The sequence below is a fragment of the Setaria viridis genome, chromosome 9, assembly GCF_005286985.2.
Source record: "Setaria viridis chromosome 9, Setaria_viridis_v4.0, whole genome shotgun sequence".
Lineage (NCBI taxonomy): Eukaryota > Viridiplantae > Streptophyta > Magnoliopsida > Poales > Poaceae > Setaria > Setaria viridis.
The window spans coordinates 43,429,656-43,450,085 of NC_048271.2; the positions used below are offsets into that span (position 1 = coordinate 43,429,656).

At 45.8% G+C, this 20,430-nt stretch overlaps 3 protein-coding genes across 3 annotated transcripts; 1 reads left to right on the top strand and 2 right to left on the bottom strand.

The window, feature by feature from the left end:
• Positions 1 to 3,236: 3,236 nt before the first annotated feature.
• On the bottom strand, positions 3,237 to 8,757 carry LOC117836939 (uncharacterized). Its single transcript, XM_034716467.2, has 4 exons — positions 7,530 to 8,757; positions 4,091 to 4,298; positions 3,876 to 4,005; positions 3,237 to 3,764 (listed from the first exon to the last, which is right to left on the bottom strand). The coding sequence occupies exons 1-4, from the start codon at positions 8,339 to 8,341 to the stop codon at positions 3,526 to 3,528; spliced, it is 1,389 nt and encodes a 462-aa protein (XP_034572358.1). The 5' UTR covers positions 8,342 to 8,757; the 3' UTR covers positions 3,237 to 3,525.
• Positions 8,758 to 10,524: 1,767 nt separating this feature from the next.
• On the top strand, positions 10,525 to 12,005 carry LOC117836940 (probable NADPH:quinone oxidoreductase 1). The gene is made up of 3 exons (XM_034716468.2): positions 10,525 to 10,947; positions 11,075 to 11,272; positions 11,435 to 12,005. Exons 1-3 carry the CDS (start codon positions 10,851 to 10,853, stop codon positions 11,740 to 11,742), a joined length of 603 nt encoding a protein of 200 aa, XP_034572359.1. The 5' UTR covers positions 10,525 to 10,850; the 3' UTR covers positions 11,743 to 12,005.
• Positions 12,006 to 16,216: 4,211 nt separating this feature from the next.
• Positions 16,217 to 20,018, bottom strand: LOC117836936 (trimethyltridecatetraene synthase). Its single transcript, XM_034716465.2, has 2 exons — positions 19,017 to 20,018; positions 16,217 to 16,956 (listed from the first exon to the last, which is right to left on the bottom strand). The coding sequence occupies exons 1-2, from the start codon at positions 19,959 to 19,961 to the stop codon at positions 16,321 to 16,323; spliced, it is 1,581 nt and encodes a 526-aa protein (XP_034572356.1). The 5' UTR covers positions 19,962 to 20,018; the 3' UTR covers positions 16,217 to 16,320.
• Between the last annotated feature and the right edge of the window lie 412 nt (positions 20,019 to 20,430).

Consider the following 20,430-nt stretch of genomic DNA (forward strand, 5'->3'; position numbering starts at 1 on the left):
ACCAAACTTGTCTTGCCACCACACAAGATACTAACAAGTGCTGTACTATCTCATCTGCCTCGTCACATAGGGGGTATTGTTCAGGATGAGGCATGCCTCTCTTTTCAAATCTATCGGCCGTCCAACATCTATTACAAATTGCCAACCAAATAAAAACCTTACACTTATTTGGAGCCCAAATTTTCCAAAGTCTTTTCCAAGGCTCAAAAGTTACTGATCCCTAGAAATAAGCCCGATAAGCAGATTTAGAAGAATAGCAACCCCCAGTTTCCAATTTCCAGATGTGCCGATCTTCAAGATCATTCAACTGGATGCCTTGAACACAGTCCTATATTTACAAAAACTCCCTAATTCCAACCCAGGATAGACTCCTACGTATTACGGAAACCCATTTATTATTGTCCAAAGCCTCAGCTACTGTTTGTCTTTTGCGGATTCTTGGGGACACACTTGCAAAGACCTCAGGTGCAAGATTCTCCACCGAACATCCATGCAGCCACTTGTCTGTCCAAAAAAGCGTATTGTTTCCATTTCCTAACTCTGTGCTGACAGCAATAGAGAACAAGGCTAGTGAGTTAGGATGCGAGGGGAGTTCAAGATCAATCCACGGTCGATCAGTTCATGTTTTCTTATGCCACTGCCATCTAGCTTGCAGTGCCCAAGCCATGACCTCTAGATTGATAATTCCCAAACCACCAAGATCCAGTGGTTGCCTAACTTTTTCCCATGCAACTAAACAGCAACCTCCATTAGCTTGTTCCTTCCCCTTCCAAAGAAAGCCTCTCCGGATTTTATCAATTGCTTTTATGAACCATTTTAGGACGTTGATGGCGATCAGAAGATAGATAGGTATAGCTAAAAGAACAAACTGGACCGTAGTGATACGCCCTGCCCTATTCATTAGGACGGCTTTCCACCCTGGCAACTTATTTGCCACCTTCTCAATCCAAGGCAACAGGTCAACTTTTCTCAGTTTCTTGTTGGATAGCGGCAGCCCTAGATAAGTGCAAGGAAATTCAGTAACAGTGCAAGGGAGAGAGTCTTTTACTGACTCTAGGGAAACATCATCACATCGGATTGGAATAATGCTGCTCTTGTGCAAATTGGTTTGTAGCCCCGAGGCCATACCAAAGACATCGAGAATTTCCTTTGTGACCTCTAGCTCATCCTCCTTCGATCTTATAAAGAGAGCAACATCATCAGCATATAGAGAGAGGCGCTGTCCAGAAATTCTTTGGGAGAGGAGAGGGGTTGCAGGAGCCCTTCCTCTCTAGCTTTGACAAAGAGGCAATTAAGCACATCCATAACTAGAATAAATAACATGGGGGATAAAGGATCGCCTTGCCGGAGTCCACACTGATGCCGAATAACATTTCGAGATTCCCCGTTTATCAACACACAAGTGGATGAGGTAGATAACAGATTTGAAATCAGATTACACCATGATATGCTGAAACCCAAATGAGAGAGTACTTCCAGGAGGAACACCCAAGTTACCGAATCAAAGGCTTTAGAGATATCCAATTTCAGAAATAGACTTGGTACCTTTTGGCGATGAAGCACCTTCACAGTTTGTTGGACAAGGATGAAATTATCATGAATACTTCGCCCTCTAATAAAAGCACTCTGATTTGTAGCAACCAAAGAATTGAGATGAGGTGCCAATCTGTTAGCAAGGATCGTGGTTACTAATTTCGCGAAGCTATGAACAAAACTGATGGGGCGAAAATCTTTGGCCAGCATTGCATCGTCCTTTTTTGGGATGAGTGTGATGTAAGCTGCGTTAAGAAGGCCTAATCCCCTAGCATTTCCTTGCTGCAAAGTGATAATAGCAGCCATGAAATCTGATTTGGTCACCGACCAGCATTCCTCGTAAAACTTGCCCGTATATCCATGTGGTCCTGGAGCCCTATCAGTCGGCAAGGCCTTGATAGTTGCCCAGACCTCTTGTTCAGTGATCGGGTTATCCAACATGGACAGATCCAAAGCAGCCCTTGCAGGTTCAAAGAGAAGGAACGTTCAGCGACTCTTTATTTTTATTTTTTTTGAAACAAATCAGCAAAAGAGCTGCCCATTGTATTTAATAGACGAGAGCGAGACTAGATCAGAAAGCCAATAAGCACAAAATTATACAACGCCTCACCAACACTGGTAAGCGATCACTCAATAAAACTTTAGGTAAAAAAATAGACCGGATAATGGAGGAAGGCCTCAAAGATGGTGAATTAGCGTGTTCAGGTGCTTTGCTCCTGCTGCTGCCCAGAGGGAATGCCTCCTCTTTGATCTTGTTGGTTAGATTTCTTATGGTGAAATATACCATTTTAGGTTTGAGTCTTTGTCTCAACATAGGTTGGTTGTATTTTTTTTAGATTTATTTCAAAACTTCCAATTGCGTTAATAGCAGTTCTAGGTGTTCCATATCAAGATGGATGTACGGCCGCAAACTTCGTTTTCTCACGTATTCGGAAAAAACAGAAACAGAGAAATGGACGTCCCAGCAGCTACGAGCCACGCAAATAGCCTCCCGGTCCGCTCACGCCTTCCATTAGCTTCGATTAGTTTGTCAGTTTGCTAGGCAACGGGTTGGGTGCGTTCCGTAGCGACGAGGCAGTCAAAATGTTTGGAAACTTATATTAGTTGACAGCTACAAAATCTATATATATTTGATCGGGAAACTTCTACACGAATTTAATTATTATGCTCATAAATCTTGAAGTGGAAATTTTAACATTGGATGTGCTGGAGATTGGGCGTGGGCCGATCAAAACGTCCCTAGCATCTTAGGCGAAATTTTGACTCAAGGAAAATGTAAGTTTTGGAGAGAGAACAGAAAACTCTAAGGCCCGTTTGGATCCCTTCATTTTGAAGGAATTGGAATCTACTTAATGGAGTAGGCTAATTTATCTTGGAATGTATCATTCCACAACTTTTCAAAATTTAGATATAATCCTATCTTAAATTCATGGGGTGGGAGATGGAAATTGATTCTGTAGATTATGATTATTAGAATGGAATTCAATTCTTATAGCACGCTCTTGGACTCACTTCCCTATAGCAGAAGTGCAGCACATAAGTATTTCTCCTATATCACCAACAATAATATACAAATATATTCCACATACAATTATATTAACTTAATTAATTTGTGTTTAAATAATGATTATTAGAATGGAATTCAATTCCAAGGATCCAAACAGGACCTAAAGAAAAAGAGAAAGAACAAACAATTAGAAAACTTTGTTGGGCTGTGCTGCAAGTGGTGCCCATTATTGTTGGGCCGCACAAACTTCCACTGGTTTCAACTTTTAACGCATTCTGGTTACACGTTAATCTCAGTGGTGCTGCATTGATCAGTATCACAACCTATGTTCTCACTAAGGTCACTAGCTCAGCTGTATAATCTATTCGAGATAAACAGAAGAACAGGGACCTTTAATTTGTATAAGAACAAAACAGAGGCAATCTACAAACCAAGGAAAATATATATACAAGAAATCTAGTGACAGAATCACCAAGAAATCGGAGCTATTTCGCTGCCCATATCCCTTTCGCCGATCCTTTGCTCATCCTCACCACCCTCTGCCTCCGAACGCTGCGCGCACCGTCATCGCCGGCGACGGTTACGTCCGCCTTGACGATGTGATGATCGGATGTCCCTCTCGAGGAGACGACGGCGTACGACCCGGGGACGAACTTGTAGGGAGAGTTCGGCGACGCCAGGATGTAATCCACCCTCGTGCCGTACTTGCACGTCCCCTGCACATCTGCACGCCGACGCAGTTGGTTCATCAGAAGCAAATTCAGAGAAAATAGCAGCGAACAGAATGGACTGAAACTCTCTAATAACCCGAGCTGCCCCCGTCGTCTGATCTCACCTTGCCCTTTGGCCACCACCACCACGGCCTCGCACTCTCCGGCGAAGTCCTTGGCGTCGACGTACCGCTTCGCCTTCAGGTACCTCATCAGCTCCGTCTTCGGCGCCGGCTTGCCGATCTCCTCGTAGTACTGCGATCGGGGTCACCAGAAGTTCAGAATGAGCCACGATCATGGCCTCCTTGGACCGGAATTACAGTATAAGTAATCCATCTACCTTGACAATGTCGGCCCAGCGATCGCCGGAGTAGTCCGTGGCGTCGAGCGCATTCAGGCCGCCGGCGAGGATGTGATGGCCATCGGCCGATCGTAGTATGGAGTTCACCTGCTTCATCCTCAAGACCTCGTTGAGGTGGTCCAGATGGGTGCAGTGGAAGTTCACCTCCCCTGCTCCCGGCACATCGACAGTGACCCTCAGTACGTTCCTGCTCTCGTGCATAATGCTATTTGTTACTTCCCCCTCAAATGTACTTTCTCGCCGATGAAAACCTACTATTTACTTGCAATACAATAATAATGTACAGTTTTGTGGTAAAATTACATTTCTGAACCATGTCGATGTGTAAAACTTTCCTTGTGTGAGATCACTGACTAGTGATAAGGTATTGAGATTGCATAGTTTCAGCCCCTGTTAAGCTCCAAAAAATTTCCTAGCATTTGCTGGTGATTTTGCCCTTCTCTTTATCAAAATCTAAAATGCAATATACTATTCGGAGACATAGCAATCTAAAATGCACAATAATTTGATCCCAATAAAGTTCTGTTTTTTGTATAATCTGTTTTGTCTGATGGAGAATGAAAGTTTTTCTTCTCACGGAATGTAGACTTTCCAGCAGCCATAATTTACAACTATGTGTCACCGTCGATGCTTTTGGAGCAGCTCACCTAATCCTTAACCCTACAAATTAAATCGCAAGGCATGATCTGACATAATCAAAAAGTGGATGAAGCATCTGACTTTTGCTCAGCATTTCAACTGTACTTGCTCCAAAGATTAAACAAAACTATACTTGCTCCATAATCAATCTTGGGGATACTGGTAAAAGGTAACGCTGCTCGTCTTGAGTTTGTCAGCATCATATTTTGCTTGATACTTGCTACTTTTGGCTGAGAAGGATCAGAAAGGTGAGAGCTAGTACTCCCCATAGATGAACCAATAGTACTAGGATTCTGATATTCTACATATAAATGATGGGCAGTTGTTGATCCTTTTATTTGGATCTCCCGTTGAAGGTTTCAATTGAGACGTATCCATCCTTGACACTATGGATGACATTTATCCATTTTATTATTGCAAAAAGTTATATTAGTAGCAGCCTTGTCAAAAGCTATCATCTTCAACAACACTGTTTGACACTACGGACTACCTGCATTCGTATTTAAACAACTTGTCTATCAACCCGTGCTCCCGCACGGGCTAATATTTTTAAAAACTATTGTATTTAAAAATTATTTAGAAATTAGACTCCTAGCTAATAATCAAAATTGTTTACCCACTACTCTCTTTCTTTTAATACTTCAACATAATACTTCTATAGATATGTACTTATTTTTATTGATATTTAATTAGTAATTACTCTATACATTTTTCTATCCACATGCATACCTTTTTCATTTTGTATTGCACTTTCATATGTATTGTGTTTAGCATAAAAATTGATATTTTTCATCACTTTCTCAAATACATGTATAAATAGTCTACATGGTGACACCCATCATGCGTATATACCTTAACTTAGTATATGTATATTAACAATAACATAAATAGGTAATTCAGAATCATATATTAGTTTACTTTTGGATATTTCTTTATGATAAACATGAAGATAGTTAGATTAAGATTTAGGTGTTTACTTCAAGTTATTTTTAAAAATATACGTGGGTCACTTAGATACAAATTTAGAATGGCATTTTAAGTTATGATTTATAATGATATGCATGGGTAAATTGGATGAAGATTACGGGGTTACTTTAGATATTTTTTATAATGGCAGAGCTAGGTAATTTAGATATAGATTTAGGGATTCACTTCAGAACAATTTCATAATGATAGTAGTGGGTAGCTTTTTAGAAAATATAATAGACCAATTACTATGATTATTAGAGTTTATAGGATTGATGCTTGATGTTTCTGATTTTTATGAGAATTTTTAGGATTTATCTTTTTCTTGTAGCATATCTTGTGAGAATTAATGTGGAATCTCCAATGGAAACAAAATGAGTTCATATTGCTACAAAACTATTACCTTGAACTACCTCTCATTTGTTAAATATTCAAATACAATACATATTATTTTATTCGATTGTGATAGATTTTAGCTAGTAATTACTTTATAATGTTTTCATCCATATTTATAATCTTTAAATTTTCACGTTGCATCACGTTGCATCGTAGGTATGCGCATGAATTTGTTTACTGGACCCTAAATTTGAGCTATAATTTTAACATAGATATTTATATTTTCATCACTTTCTCTATATTTTTATAAATGGTGAATGATGATTATATCATATACCAATGGTGTAAGAAAAGGAAAATTTATAATCATATTAGTGTATATTTTTAATGAAGGTGATTTGGATTCAAAATTAGGATTCGCTTATGTTATTTTTAATAATGGCATATGTGGGTAATATAGATGTAAATTTAAGGGGTTACTTTAAACTATTTTTAAGTATTAGTGGTGACAATTTGGCTTCAAATTTAGGGGTTATTTAAATTATTTTTAATAATGGCATAGGTGGGTAATTTAGATGAAGATTAGGGGTTAGTTTAGTTTATTTTATATAATGGTAGAAGTGGGTAATTTAGATATAGATTTAGGGGGTTATTTTAGGCTATTTTCATAATGGCATATGTGGGTAATTTTTTAGAAAACATAATAGATCCAATGACTACGATGATTTGAGTTTACCGATTGATAGCTAAATATTTTGCTTTTCTATGAGAATTTCTAATATTTCTCTCTTTTTCCAGAGTGTCCACATAGGATTCCTAGGTGGCTTGCCCTGAAGGCTTCTAAAGGAGCCTCTACTAAGATTTCATTTTTACCTGCCTACAAGATACAACTTTAACCATTAGTTTCTATACCTTTTTAAGCTGATATGCAAGTATGCAACAAAAACATTACTTTTAGTGACTTTCTTAAAATAAATCTTGCAATATAAACTTCATGTATATGTAGCTGATTTTGATATATACATTGATTGATATGCATCGTGAAAGTTTAGAAAATCTGGTTCCCAGTATACTTATTATCTATAGTTCACCCGACAAAGGCTGGGTTATTTTGTACAAAGAACCGACTTATCTTCGATTTAAAGCTTAAACCACCGTAAAAAAACGCATGTACGGTTAATGGTTTTTTTTTTGGCGTACGTATGCATATAATCTACGTACAATTATGAATCTATGATCGATAGCATGCAACAAACGAGAAACTATGGAGCATCTACAGCTTGAAGTCTTGAAGAGGACATCAAAGGACACGGCATGCTTTGTCCTACTCCCCTCCAGTCCATTTCCGTGCAATTATGTGCTTGAATGTCTAGATTCTAGAGGACAAATTAGGTTGTTCACCCGCGCACATTGGAGCAAATTTAAGCTGTTAATCATGGCATAGATGCATAGTACGGCGATGGAGTGGCTTAATTACCGGAAGTCGGAGTGGTCGGCGACGCGGTGCGCCTTCCAGCGCTTGATGGGCCAGCGGGAGAGCACGGCGTTGCCGTACTCGGGCGCCCAGCTCTCCGCGAACACGTAGCGCATGCCGAGCCCCTCGGCGAGGTCCGCCAGCGGCCGCATCCCGCGCCACTCCTCGGCGCGCACGTTCTGCAGGCCGACGATGTCGGCGCCCACCTCCCGCAGCACCTCCGCCACGCTCCTCGTCCTCCGCGACGACGACCTCCTCCACTCCGGAACCCTCGCGCCCCCTCTCGCATCCTCCGCCACCGCCTCCTTCCCCTTCCAGGCGCCGCCGCCGTTGCAGCTGCTGCTGCTGCCGGCTCCTGCTCCCCCGGCGGCGTTCCGGACCCTCTCCGCCGTGATCTCGTCGTCCTGGAGGTTGATCGACACGCGCAGCTGCTGCTTCACCGGGGACGCCGGGCCCTGCGCCTTCAGGATCCCCTTCTTCGGCTGCCGCTGCTGCCGCCGCTCCGCGCCGGCGGTGGTGCCCGTGCTCCGCGGGTACTGCAGCTCGTCGTCGCCGTTCGCCGCCGGCGGAACGGCGGGCGCCATGGAGAACATGGCGGCGTTGAAGGTGGCCACGCGGATGGTGACCGGTGCCGAGGACGTCGCTCGCTGTTGCGCCGCGGCGCGGTCCGGGCTCCCGGGCCGGCGGATGACGACGACCCGGGGCCCCTTATTGGAACTGGTGGCGGCGCCCGCGCGGCGGCCCGTCCGACGACGTGGCGGTAGCGAGCGGAGGCCGTCGATGAGGCGATGGAGCGCATCCTTCACCGTCGTCATGGCCCGAGGCGCCGAGGACGCACGCGCTATACTCGTGGCTGCACCTGCCTTCTCAATGGGAAACGGCAGAGGCTACACGATTCCAATACGGGAACTTGGCAATTGCAGCTCATCACACTGAATCGACCTATTCAACTGCTCAACAACTGCCTAAGTTGCTGCAGTTGACATTATCAGGTGATCCACAGACCACAGAGATGGACGATTCCGACCGGTTTCTCCCGTGGGCCATCTCATATCTTTCATCATCCTCAACTGCTCCCTAACAGGTGTGGATCCATGCTTGCCGGCCTTCAGCACCAGTACGTGGCATCTTTCCCGGCACTGGATAAAATGTTGGGCGGTGTGCAGGGGCGGAGCCAGAAATTAGATTTAAGGGTCTAGCCAAGCCAAATCAAACTCAGAGATAATCTGTTTAGAATAATGTCTGCGGTGGCAGCAACAATTAAAATTGGAGAATTAGAAGACCTAATTGTTAGGAAAAGATATCATTTGAAGGATAAATAATAGTGATTATCCTAAATAATTAGTGATTAGTCTAAATAATTGATGATTTAGTACGTACTAACCTTCGTTATATAGGGACCATTTGGGGGGGGGGGGGGGGGCATGGCCCCCGGGCTCCACCCTGACTGTGGGGCGCTTATCAGAGAGGTTTATAGGAAGACGAAAGTGTTGATCTTAAAAAATAATTAAACTCAAGTGTTGAGATGAATTTGATAACAGTGTGAGGTGTGATGCGATTCTAAGTTGCTTACGCACAGGTATAGCCCGGCAGCTTGCAACTCCTCCGTCCCCTGTCTAGGGCCTTGCATCTTCTACGGTTAACTTGCAGAATGCAACACACGCAAACTTGTGAAGTATATATGTGAGTTGGATACATTCTTCATAAGTTTTAATTTTTTAAGCTGAACTAGTGGGTTCATCCGTCCTTGCAAGTTTTTGAATAAAGTCATCGATACATATAAACTTAAAATGGTATATCATATCAAGGCATCAGAGCGTCAAGTTCAAATCCTGCTAGGACAACTGTTCTTTCCTTGTCAATAGCGATATCGTGTTCAACATAATAATGAATACGATTTTTCGAAGCAGCCTGTTTGGTTTACTAAAATAGTACGCTCAAATTTGTAGTGCACTGAAACTGTCGATTCTTTCAAAGAATTCAAAACATGTCAATATTGGATTGGTCTTGACAAAATGGACAATGGATTGAGAGAGAAATTCAAAGTTGAGAACCCACAAAATCAGGGGGCACCGATCTATCTTGTGGAAGGTAGATAGGGGTTGAAACTTTCAGCCCACCCCGGCTCATTATCACCCAGCACAGCAAAAGCCCATCAAAGACTATTTAACTGAAAAAAATGTTGGATAAAAAATGTGTTGTCAACATTTTTTATAAAAGTTGGTCTAACATTTTTCAAAAAAGTTGGACCAACATTTCTGGAAAAAGTTGAACCAACATTTTTTCAAAAAAGTTGAACCAACATTTATTCGAGAAAAGTTGAGCCAAAATTTCTTTAGAAAAAATTGAATCCAACATTTTTTTAAAAAAGGTTGCACCAACATTTTTCAAGAAAAACTTGATCAATATTTTTTTAATCTTCTTCTTCGACTCCGCACCACCACCCGACTGCGGGGAGACCGGCAACGCACCAGCGCGGGGAGGTGCACCGACCGGCACCGACAGCGGGACCGGCCGTGGCGGCGGAGCCACACGGGGGTGGCGGCGCAGGCAGGGAGGGAGGGAGCAGGCAGGGAGGGGTGAAGCTAGGACTTGGGTGGTGGTGATCCGACGGATGTGAATGTTTGCACGAATCTCAAACATTGGAAGGTAACTAAAAAAACTTCCGGGAGATGGAAATCAGCATGTAGGCTGTTCGGCCCATTACCGCTATATATGGACCAGCCAGTAAAAGGCCGGCTATGGGCTTTTGACTCTGGAGATGGAGCCTACTAGCGCATAAAGCTCTCTCCGACCAGCCATGCCAGTATGCCACATGACGTCCCTCATGAGCTAACGGATGACCTCAGGCGCCCCTTGCTTTTGGCTGCCTCTAATCATGGGACAGTCCGAGAAAGGCAGCATTCATTGTCTCCGTTTTTATACCATCAAGCGTCCGGGCGACTTTGGTCACGTGCGCCCGCAGCTCCAGTCTGTTGCAGTGCCTCTCAGTCTCAGCGCGCAGGCACGCAGCTACAGATAGAGACACCAAGACTAAGAAACTTCCCGTCCGAATACAAAATTCACCTGGGGACATAGGAGCATTTGATTAAGTAGCCTAAAAGCTGATTAACTTGTTACGCGAGAGTGATGGTCGCCGTTAACCACTGCATAAGATAATCTCGCCGCCTGGCGGCTATCCTCCTGCGCCACCAGCTTCACCTTCCCTCTATTTATTGGCACTAACATTGGCCGAGCCGGAGAGCAAGAGTGCAGAGTGTGCTCGATCGCCAGTAGCCAGTAGAATTGAGGAGTGAGAGGAACTGATCGAGGATAGAGACGACAATGGAAGCGTCGGCGGCGAAGCCCGTCGTCCTCCGCGTGGCCGCCATCTCCGGCTCCATCCGCAAGGCCTCCTGGCACCGCGGCCTCATCCGCGCCGGTACACCTTCTCCAGTGTTCTGTGTTCAGCAGTGTACTTGTCTCTTCCTGCTAGTAGTAAACACCACGCTTGGCTTGACGCTCACCCTGCTGGCAATTGACCGACAATTATAATGCAACGTGACCAGCTGCGGAGGTGTGCGCGGACTCCATCCCGGGGCTTCGCGTCGACGACGTCGACGTCGCCGGCCTGCCCATGCTCAACACCGACCTCGAGACCGACGGCGGCAGGGGCTTCCCGCCCGCCGTCGAGGCGTTCCGCGCCAGCGTCCGCGACGCCGACTGCTTCCTCTTCGCCTCGCCCGAGTACAACTACTCCATCACCAGTTGAGTACGCACGTTGTTGTTGTTGCACGGCTATACCTCTCTTGTCTCTTCCCTTTTAATTTGGCCATTATCGTATTCTCTCTCTGCTTTACATGCCTTTTATTTGTGTGATGATCACCAACTCATCGCAAAAAAAAAAGTTAATGATATAATTGCTGCAGGCGCACTGAAGAACGCGCTGGACTGGGCTTCCAGAGGGGTGAACTGCTGGGCGGACAAGCCCGCCGCCATCGTCTGCGCGGGGGGCAACTTCGGCGGCGGCAGGTCGAGCTACCAACTGCGCCAGGTCGGGGTGTTCCTGGACATCCACTTCATCAACAAGCCGGAGCTGTTCGTCTTCGCCTTCTCCGAGCCGGACAAGTTCTTCGACGGCGATGGGAACCTGATCCACGCCGAGACCAGGGAGCGGCTCAAGCAGGTGCTCCTGTCCCTCCAGGCCTTCACGCTCAGGCTCCAGAGGAAGGATTGAATAATCCAGTCTCGGGATCACCTTGCTGCAGTAATAATCTGCGTTTACCTTGAGCGTCTAGTAACTTTGTCCTTACCAACCGTATATATATCCCCGGAGGCTGGAACCAAAGATAAACTGAAATTACCCTCCAGCTTGCGCACTGTTCGTCATTTGGTCTTGTACCGGGATTACTCCCCAGTTTGCCTGTTGTTCGATAATTTGGTCTTGTACCCCATTTCAGTTATTGAATGGAAGTGATAAATAACACCGTTCACCAGTAACGAATTCAGGATTTGAAGAAGTTAGGCTGGTCCAATATACAGAGAATATATTTTTTGAAATATCGCGAACGTAAAGTTCCAATTTCTAATACAAGTTTTAAACCAATTAAGATTTCTTACAAACATCTTAAATACATAATTAAAAGATGCTCAAAAGTCAAAACTATTCGTGAAAGGCCGTTGGCTCCGAGAAAAGGAGCACGGTTCCCAAAAATCTGAACAATTTGTCTATAACAATTGGGGCCCACAATTCAGGGATATATAGCAGATGAAAAGGCTGCTCAACGGAGCACAGGTAGCAAACGGCACAGATCAAACATACGCGAAGATCGGAGGATCAGCTAATCGAGCGATGGCGACCTCTGTAACAATCGAGTGCGGGTTAGATTTTCCGTAGTTAAAAGATGAAATGTCATGTTTCAACAATTCTACGCTGTCGTCGCCGGATTTGTCGGCACGAACAGAGCCAGGGAGGGTTTGTCAAGGGGCAATTGCCCCCCCCCTTGCCCCCACACCCCCACCCAAAAAATAAGAAAAAAACTTTTCCATTATAGTTCATTTGGATTGCATTGAAATGTGTTTAGATTTGTTCTGTTTAGTCCCGATTTTTTTGAAAAAAGTTGCATAACATAGGATGTATTTGGTTGTACGTATCATTTGATTCATGTATGATATGGTTCAAGATAGATGGTCCACCGAAATCTCAACGAGATATATGGAAGCCTAATTTGGTTTAGATCATCGCGACGTGAGATCGTGGGTTCTCCTGTATATACGACCTATCGGTCTCTACCGAATAGACATCTAATCGAGCTAGGTTTTTGCCTCTTCTCACTGCTGCGCTGCCACAGTAGTCTACTCCATCTCAAGTGCCGATGTGCACCAGCGAACAGGAGAGCAGGTCTCCGGAATCTCTTGCTCTTGTGATCCTGCACCGGGAGAGGGCAAATAAGGTTTTTGGGAAGCCCTCCGCGCGACTGCTCAGGGTCTTCGCCATGGCTCGTCTTCCATCCAAGTCCGACGTTGCGGCGTGCCATCATCTTCGACGTCATCTGCTGCGCTCCATCCACAACACCGTCGTCGTTCCGTCAGCACTGCTTGTCATCACAGCTGAGTACGTACACTGTGATCCGATCTGCTATTTCAGCGTACTTTCTGAGATTATGTTGGTATGCTTGATGTTGCCTAGTATGTTAGAGATTTACACGCTAATTTTTTTCTTATCATGATAAATCTAGTTCGGAATTTAGTCTTGCGGTTGTCTAATTTTCCAACAATTTCTTAATATGTCGATGGCCAAATGTTCAAAATGGAACACGCACTGTGGGATTATGTTCAAGCTGATCCTGTCCAACTGTGCTACAGCTTGAACACAACCAGAGCGAAGGCGATGGAGTCATGGAGCAGGCTCGGTGGTGCAGGTTCTCATGATGGCTCAACTGCGCACGATGCAGAGTATTTGGAATCGAGAATCTACAGTCGACGATGGCCTGGCTGCCTCCTGTGGTGAACTGGGCACACAAGGTGGGTTAGACAACTACTGCGCACTGACCAGCTAGGCGACATCAAGGCCGGCGTCGACATAGCTAAGCCCGACATCGTAGTGAGCTCCGTGTGTAGTTTTGTTTGTGTGATTACGTTCATGAGATGTATTGAATTCTGAATTATTTCTTTGACTTCTGTTTCCACATCGCGGTGTGCATGAAGCAATAAAAACACTTGCTTGCATCCGATCGTGTGTTGAATTTCTGAATGTACTGAAAAGTGATGATGAGTTCTTGCTATGTCGATGGGTGAATGTTTGGCTTGTATGAAGTTTCAATCCATTCAGATTCAACATTCAGGTTTGTGAGGTGTTGATTTTGTGGAGTTCATATGTTAATCCATCTAGTCAGCTACTAGCTTTGCCTTTTAAAAAAATTCTTCACATCTTACTAGTTTTCCTTCGGCCACAATTTGTAGACTTTGTTCATTCTTGATAAATTAAAGGCACGTAGCAGGCTAGCAGCTAATACCACGACAATTCGAGCAAAAGCAAATTCTAGAGTCCAATATCCTTTTTGTATTAAGCGGCTACATAAGACAACAGAAGCGTGTTCAATTGTTGCTTCTTAAGGCTAAGATTTCGACGTTAGGATGTGGGATGTCACGGTTAGGATGTGGGACACCACGGTAAGGTAGCTCGGCATTATGTTGTGGTACACCCAGGTAAGGCAGCTCGGCGTTAAGCCTCACCATGCCGAGCTACGGGCTCAGGCAACCCAGGCGGCCACGCTGGCGTTGACGTGGAAATAGTTGGCGTGAGTTTGTGGTACCTCGGCGTTAATGGACAGCACGCTGAGTTTTTGTCCATTTTTGGAAATAGTTATATCGGGGGTCTATTTGTAAAAATTGTTTTCTGAAAGGGCCAGTTCAAAAAAACCACAGCGCTAGGGCCCTCTCCCGCTCTTGCTGCTCGTGCTGTCGAGCTTCGGCCTAGCGCCGTCTTGGCCATCTTCGGAGATGGGCCGGCATGTCGTCGCCTCACGCCGTCACGCGTCTACCTCTGGTTCCCGAGAAAAATTGAGCCGGGATGGCTGAAATCGAGCGGAGGATTCTTGCTTTCTTGTCGCGTGTAGGCAGAATAGTTAGGCGAAGGCTCTTGTTGACTGTTGTCTGTGTTCGGCCGCCTGGACGCCTGGTCGGCGACTTGGCGTCGCCTAGGCGGAGCCGCGACAAACTGACAACTATGCCATGTACTCAATCAGTTATTGGTCCCTACCATCTATATACAATGTACTTATATGCAACGGTAATACTCAATCTTAAAAAAATCGAACGTTCTAACATATGTTGCAATAGTTAAGTACCGATGTTGCAACTATTGTATTCGCATGTTTTTCAGTGAATATCACATGAACATAGTGTTCATGTTGCGGCAGAAATTTTCTATTCCAGAGTCGAACGACGTACATTTTTACATATTATTTTTCATGTTGCAAATAGGGACCACTGATGTTGCACTAGGTAATTTTTATGTTTGATGTCCGACGTCTGGGCGCTAGCAGCGCCGTATATGCAAGCACTTTTTCATGCTAACTAAAATGATTTTATAATTTATTTGATATCGAAATACCGTAATCTCATACTTACTAGAGAAACAATCATCTATTTGGTCATTTAAAAGCTGGAACAGATAAGTCATGTATACTAGCACGAGCACGAACCGCATGAAAAATTCATTACCCATGCTAGCTCTATTATGTGCCGTCTCCCAACAATAGCCGGCAAGGATACTTTTAAGATTATTTGCCGGCTCTATTAAGAGCCGGTGTGGATAATTTTTTTCGCATTTGCAATTTGAATTTCATGTGCTATTCAGGAATTTGCAAGTTTTATATATAAACTTGAATGGAGATAAGCTTTATATGCAAATGGTAAAGAGAACTATATTTTTAGTTGAATTTTTTTATTTGAAGTTATCTAGGTGCCCAGACAGTGGACCAACAACAAGAGTCAAAAGCAATAGAACCCCCTATTGTGTGCAGCAACGACGTATATAAGTGGGATGATATGGAGGGATCGCTCGATGGGCAAACAATGAGTTTGTTTGTAAATTCGTGTTCCAACTACGCTACTCAAGCATGGCATATCTTACTCATAGTGTCCCTGTTGCGGGTCAATTAAAACTGTCGTACACTATTCAACTTATTGTCTTCGTGGTGTGCTAATAATTCTCAGTTGTCACTCAGAGTGGGGTTTTCGTTGTTTACCTTTCAAAATTATTCGTGATGTCAAGATCGACCATCGCACCAATCATTAGTGGAAGCAGCTATCAGGTTGATTAGGCGACAAAGGGATTTTGTGTCATTCAGGACGATGGAACTTTTTTCAGAAAAATGGTTGCACTCAATTTTTCTCTGTCCATTTGATGGTTTGACACTACAACATACAAGTACTACACCGGTTGCTAGAACTGTAAAATTTTAAAGAATTAGAATTGAGGCCAACTAAAAGAGCGAATTCCTTATATGCCACTAAATATTAATTACCCTTCACCGCTTCGTACCATTGCAAATTTAGTCTTTCTCTGAGCTGCGCATCCTAAGTTTTTCAATAAATTTCTAATTCTTATGCCTTTCAAAATTACTACTCTGTGCGGAAGCACGGGTTGATAGACCACTATACACAATCAAAATCAAGCACAAACACCAAAAAGAGTCCCGACCGAGTATGGCACGAACCCTTATTTATTTTCGGATCAAGCACGTGCATAATGTTTGTTCCCCCACATACACGCCGAGATGATGATGCAGGTAATGAACAAGCATTTGCATCATGGCCCGGCATACAGGTGAGCCGGAAGCCTGGGCTCTGGGACGGCTTCGAGCGGTACCATGCGCGGCATGGACAGCCCGAACTTCTCCTCCATGCTCAACTCCTCCTTCACCATGCCATCCGGGAGCCTCCATGCAAATCCGTGCACCAGGTTTGCTAGGATCAACTGCACCATCTTCAGCCCAAGTCCGATGCCAGGGCACATCCGACGGCCGGAGCCGAACGGCAGCAGCTCAAAGTCCTGCCCCTTCACGTCCAGACTGCTCCCCACGAACCTCTCCGGCCGGAACTCGCTGGGAGCCTCACCCCACACGGCGGGGTCACGGCCGATGGCCCAGACGTTGACGAACACGAGCGTGCCTGCCGGAACGTCGTAGCCGCCCATGGACGCGTCCTCACGGGACAGCCGCGGAGCCAGCAATGGCGTCACAGGATGCAGGCGCATGGCCTCCTTGACGACGGCCTCCATGTACGGGAGGTTCGGGATGTCCCCCTCCGTGACGAGGCGTTCCCGGCCGATGACGCGGTCGAGCTCCTCGGTGGCCTTGGCGAGGGCGTCAGGGTTCCTCAGGAGCTCCGACATGGCCCATTCGATGGTCACCGACGAGGTGTCTGTGCCGCCAACGATGAGGTCCTACACGAACGTAGCAGAGTATTGGTTTAGAACATGGCGCGCATCGCTGTCCGATGGATTGTGGGACTTTTGCCTGTATAAGAACTCTCTTTATGAAACTGCATATAAGACTTTTCTGCAAAGGAATAGAAAACATTATCCCAGACACTATATCTTAGATGCCCAACTCATTATATGGATGAGAATTTCGTGCATCTAGAACAGTCCCAGTATGGCTGAGAATTTTGTGCATCAAGAACAGTCCGAGTATGGCTGAGAGCCTGAGAATATTGTGCATATAGTTACAGTCCCAGTATGGCTGCTCAAACTACTATGAAAAGAAAAGCACTACGTTATGAAAGCATTTTAATAAAAAAAAATCTAGTGTTGATGTAGCTTTCACGTGTTCAACGTTTATGTATATATAATATAGTTTAGAGCATTTGGTGTGGAAAGCTTGAAATGACCCTATCTTATATGCACAAAATTCTTAGCCGTCTGCTCATCAAGCTACTATGAAAAGGAAAGGACTATGTTATGAACGCATTTTAATTAAACAAAATCCATGTAGTTTCCACGTGTTCAGCTTTTATACATAGTTTAGAGCATTTGGTGTGAAAATTTGTAATGGCTCACCATACACATCATTTTTAAGTGTCAAGAGAAAAAAGAGATGGCCAATCCAAAAATTCTTTCCCAAAACTATATATTGAGGTTTTTTCTAAAATTTTCTTTTCCCAAAATATTATCATCCCACCACGGATTAAAATAGGCCATGTCATTACGAGTGGGTTCAATCCACTTGGGCTGCCCTCACCTCCCCTCACGATCTCTCCCTCCCCTTCGTGACCTCCGCCACGTTGCCGCCGTCCGCCGGCTGTCGAGCAGCATGGTCTAGGGCAGCCGGACCAAGCATATCATCAGCTCTCGTATCTCCTGTTCCCATGAAGCAAGCAAGCAGCAGCATGTCCTTCTTCCGTGTCTAATCGGGCAATCATCATGCAATTTTCAGCTCACAAATCCAATCAATACACCAAATCCAATACAATATGTTACTATTCCTCAATTTAATCAAGCCAGTTTGCATCCTTATCTCCTCCATCAGCACCAAGACCTCTGCGTAGAACTTAAGCACCGACAGTAGCTGCCACCGTCTATGAGCACTCCTCGACAGCCGCCTCACACCCGCGGCACAGGCACAGGTGCCGCCGTGCCGGCACCACAGCAGCACGCACCCATCCTCTGCGCTGCACGCCCTACGCCCCCGCCTGCCATTGGTGCCCACCTGCTGGAGCCGCTCACCAAGCTCCGCACCACGCACTAGGACGTGCTCCAGGTCCACCTCCGTTGCGGCCTAACACCATGGCTGCACGATCTAGCGCGGCACCTCCTCCAGCCCCTACTGCAGCGGTGCAGCCTCTCATTAGCCATCCATCTCGTCGGAATCTTTGGCGACGGAGGCATGTCAGAAGGCGGCAGCAAAGGAATCGTGTGATGGGGCTCCCAACGTCGCTCCCCGTCCATCGGACCGCCTCTGCCGCTGCCACAAGAAGGCACCCCACTAGATGCGCGGCATGAGGGAGGCCGGCCTAGTGGTGACGACGACATGCCTCGGTGTGGCGGAAAGGAGCTTGCGCGCACGCGGGAAAGGAGAAGAGGGGGTGATTGGGGAGCAGCGTCAACGTGGAAATATGTGGGGAACGTGGAAATATGTGGGGTGATGGAGGAGTTTTTAACCTCGCTGTATTTTTTTTTTTGAAGAATAGGGACCTATTGGAGCTTGATTTCATGTGTTTTTCTCCCTAAATAAGATCTGGGGGTAATATAAGAGAACTTTTGGAGTTGCTCAATGACATTTGTTAAAATGTTTATAGAAATATTTTTAATTAAAATACCATATAAAATGGACGACAAAATAATTCATACGACTGCAATTTGATTGCTTCTACTACAACATATCTAGAAAACAAATTTAAACTTAGTTAACCTATATAGCAAGTAGTTAGGTGTAATCTTCGATCGCAGAAATAGAGTAACAACGGGCAGAATTAATTACGAATATCAGTATTATTACCACCTACCAGAGTGAATCCCTTAACACCATCCCGCTCGATCGGGACCTCCAGGTTTGGGTCATCAGCGAGCTCCAGCAGCAAGTCCACCATGTCCATGGCGGCAAACTCCTCGCCCTCTCGCCGCCGGCGCTCGTTGTGCTCGTCCAGCACTTGCTCCAGGAACCGATCGAACTTCCTTCCCAGCCTCTTAATCCTCTTGATCTGCGGGTCCAGCCAGCCTAGCCACGGGATCATGTCCCCGACGTTGAGCGCGCCGCTGAGGAAGAAGAACTCGTCGATCATCCACTTGAACTCCTCCGGCGTCGTCGCCGCCGCCGACGACCCTGTACCGCCATGGACGACGTACTTCTTTCCCAGCACCATGCGCGAGATCGCGTTGAGGTTCGCCATGAAAAGGTGATCCAAGAGCACCACAGCGCGCCCCGCCGCCGCTGACGCCGGCGCCTCCGGCCCGTGCCCGTAGAGGTCGCGCAGCATGGCGCGGACCTCCTCGTCGCGGACGTGCTCGTGCGACCTGAGCCGCCTCGCGCTCAGTATCTCGGTCTTCCACAGCCTGCGCGCCTGGCGCCAGTAGGCGCCGTAGGGCGCCCACAGCACGTCGGAGTAGTTGCAGCCGGTGTACCGGCCGGACGCCATCCTCGGGCGGTCGATGAACGCCAGGTCGTGGGTCTTGAGGATGAACCGGGCGGCATCAACCGACGAGCCAACGACGACGGGGAAGGAGCCGAGCCGGAGGGACATCAACGGGCCATACTGCTTGGAGAGCTCGTGGATGGAGCGGTGCGGGAGCGCGCCGATCAGGTTGAGGTTGCCGATCACCGGCCATGGCCGAGGGCCCGGCGGTAGGTTGTGCTTGAGCTTGGGGTGGTTCCAGCGGCGGAGAATGGTTACAAGAAAGAGCACGGTGGCGAGCACGACGGCAACGAAGGGGACCGCTGGTGGTAGCTCCATCAATTGGAACGTCCGAGGGAGACATTTTTGCCTGTGAAGGGACAAGTGAGTACTAGTATAAAGTTCGATGGCGGGTGGCCTGTCCACGTAAGTCACTCTCGCGACTGATTTTGATTTCAAGTTTGGATTTATTATCTGACGCCCCACAACACAAGCGAAATGAAATGGGCATTATTAGGATAAACGTCGTAACGACTGGACCATACATATGCATGTCTGGTTGCGAAGATTAAATATGGAGAAAATTCTGTGTATATCATTGAAAATTGAAGTGATCCATTCTGCGTCATTCAAATTTAGTCTATTCTTTCGGTACAATTGCAAATCAAACTTCATCCCTTACATGCGTCATCTTTACTCAGAAGAAACAGTAACGCTGTTAAGCAATGGACGCCGTTCATCGATTTCGTCCAATTTTACCGTACCCCATCACGACACTCTTTTTTTTCATGGTTTTGGCGAGCTTCCG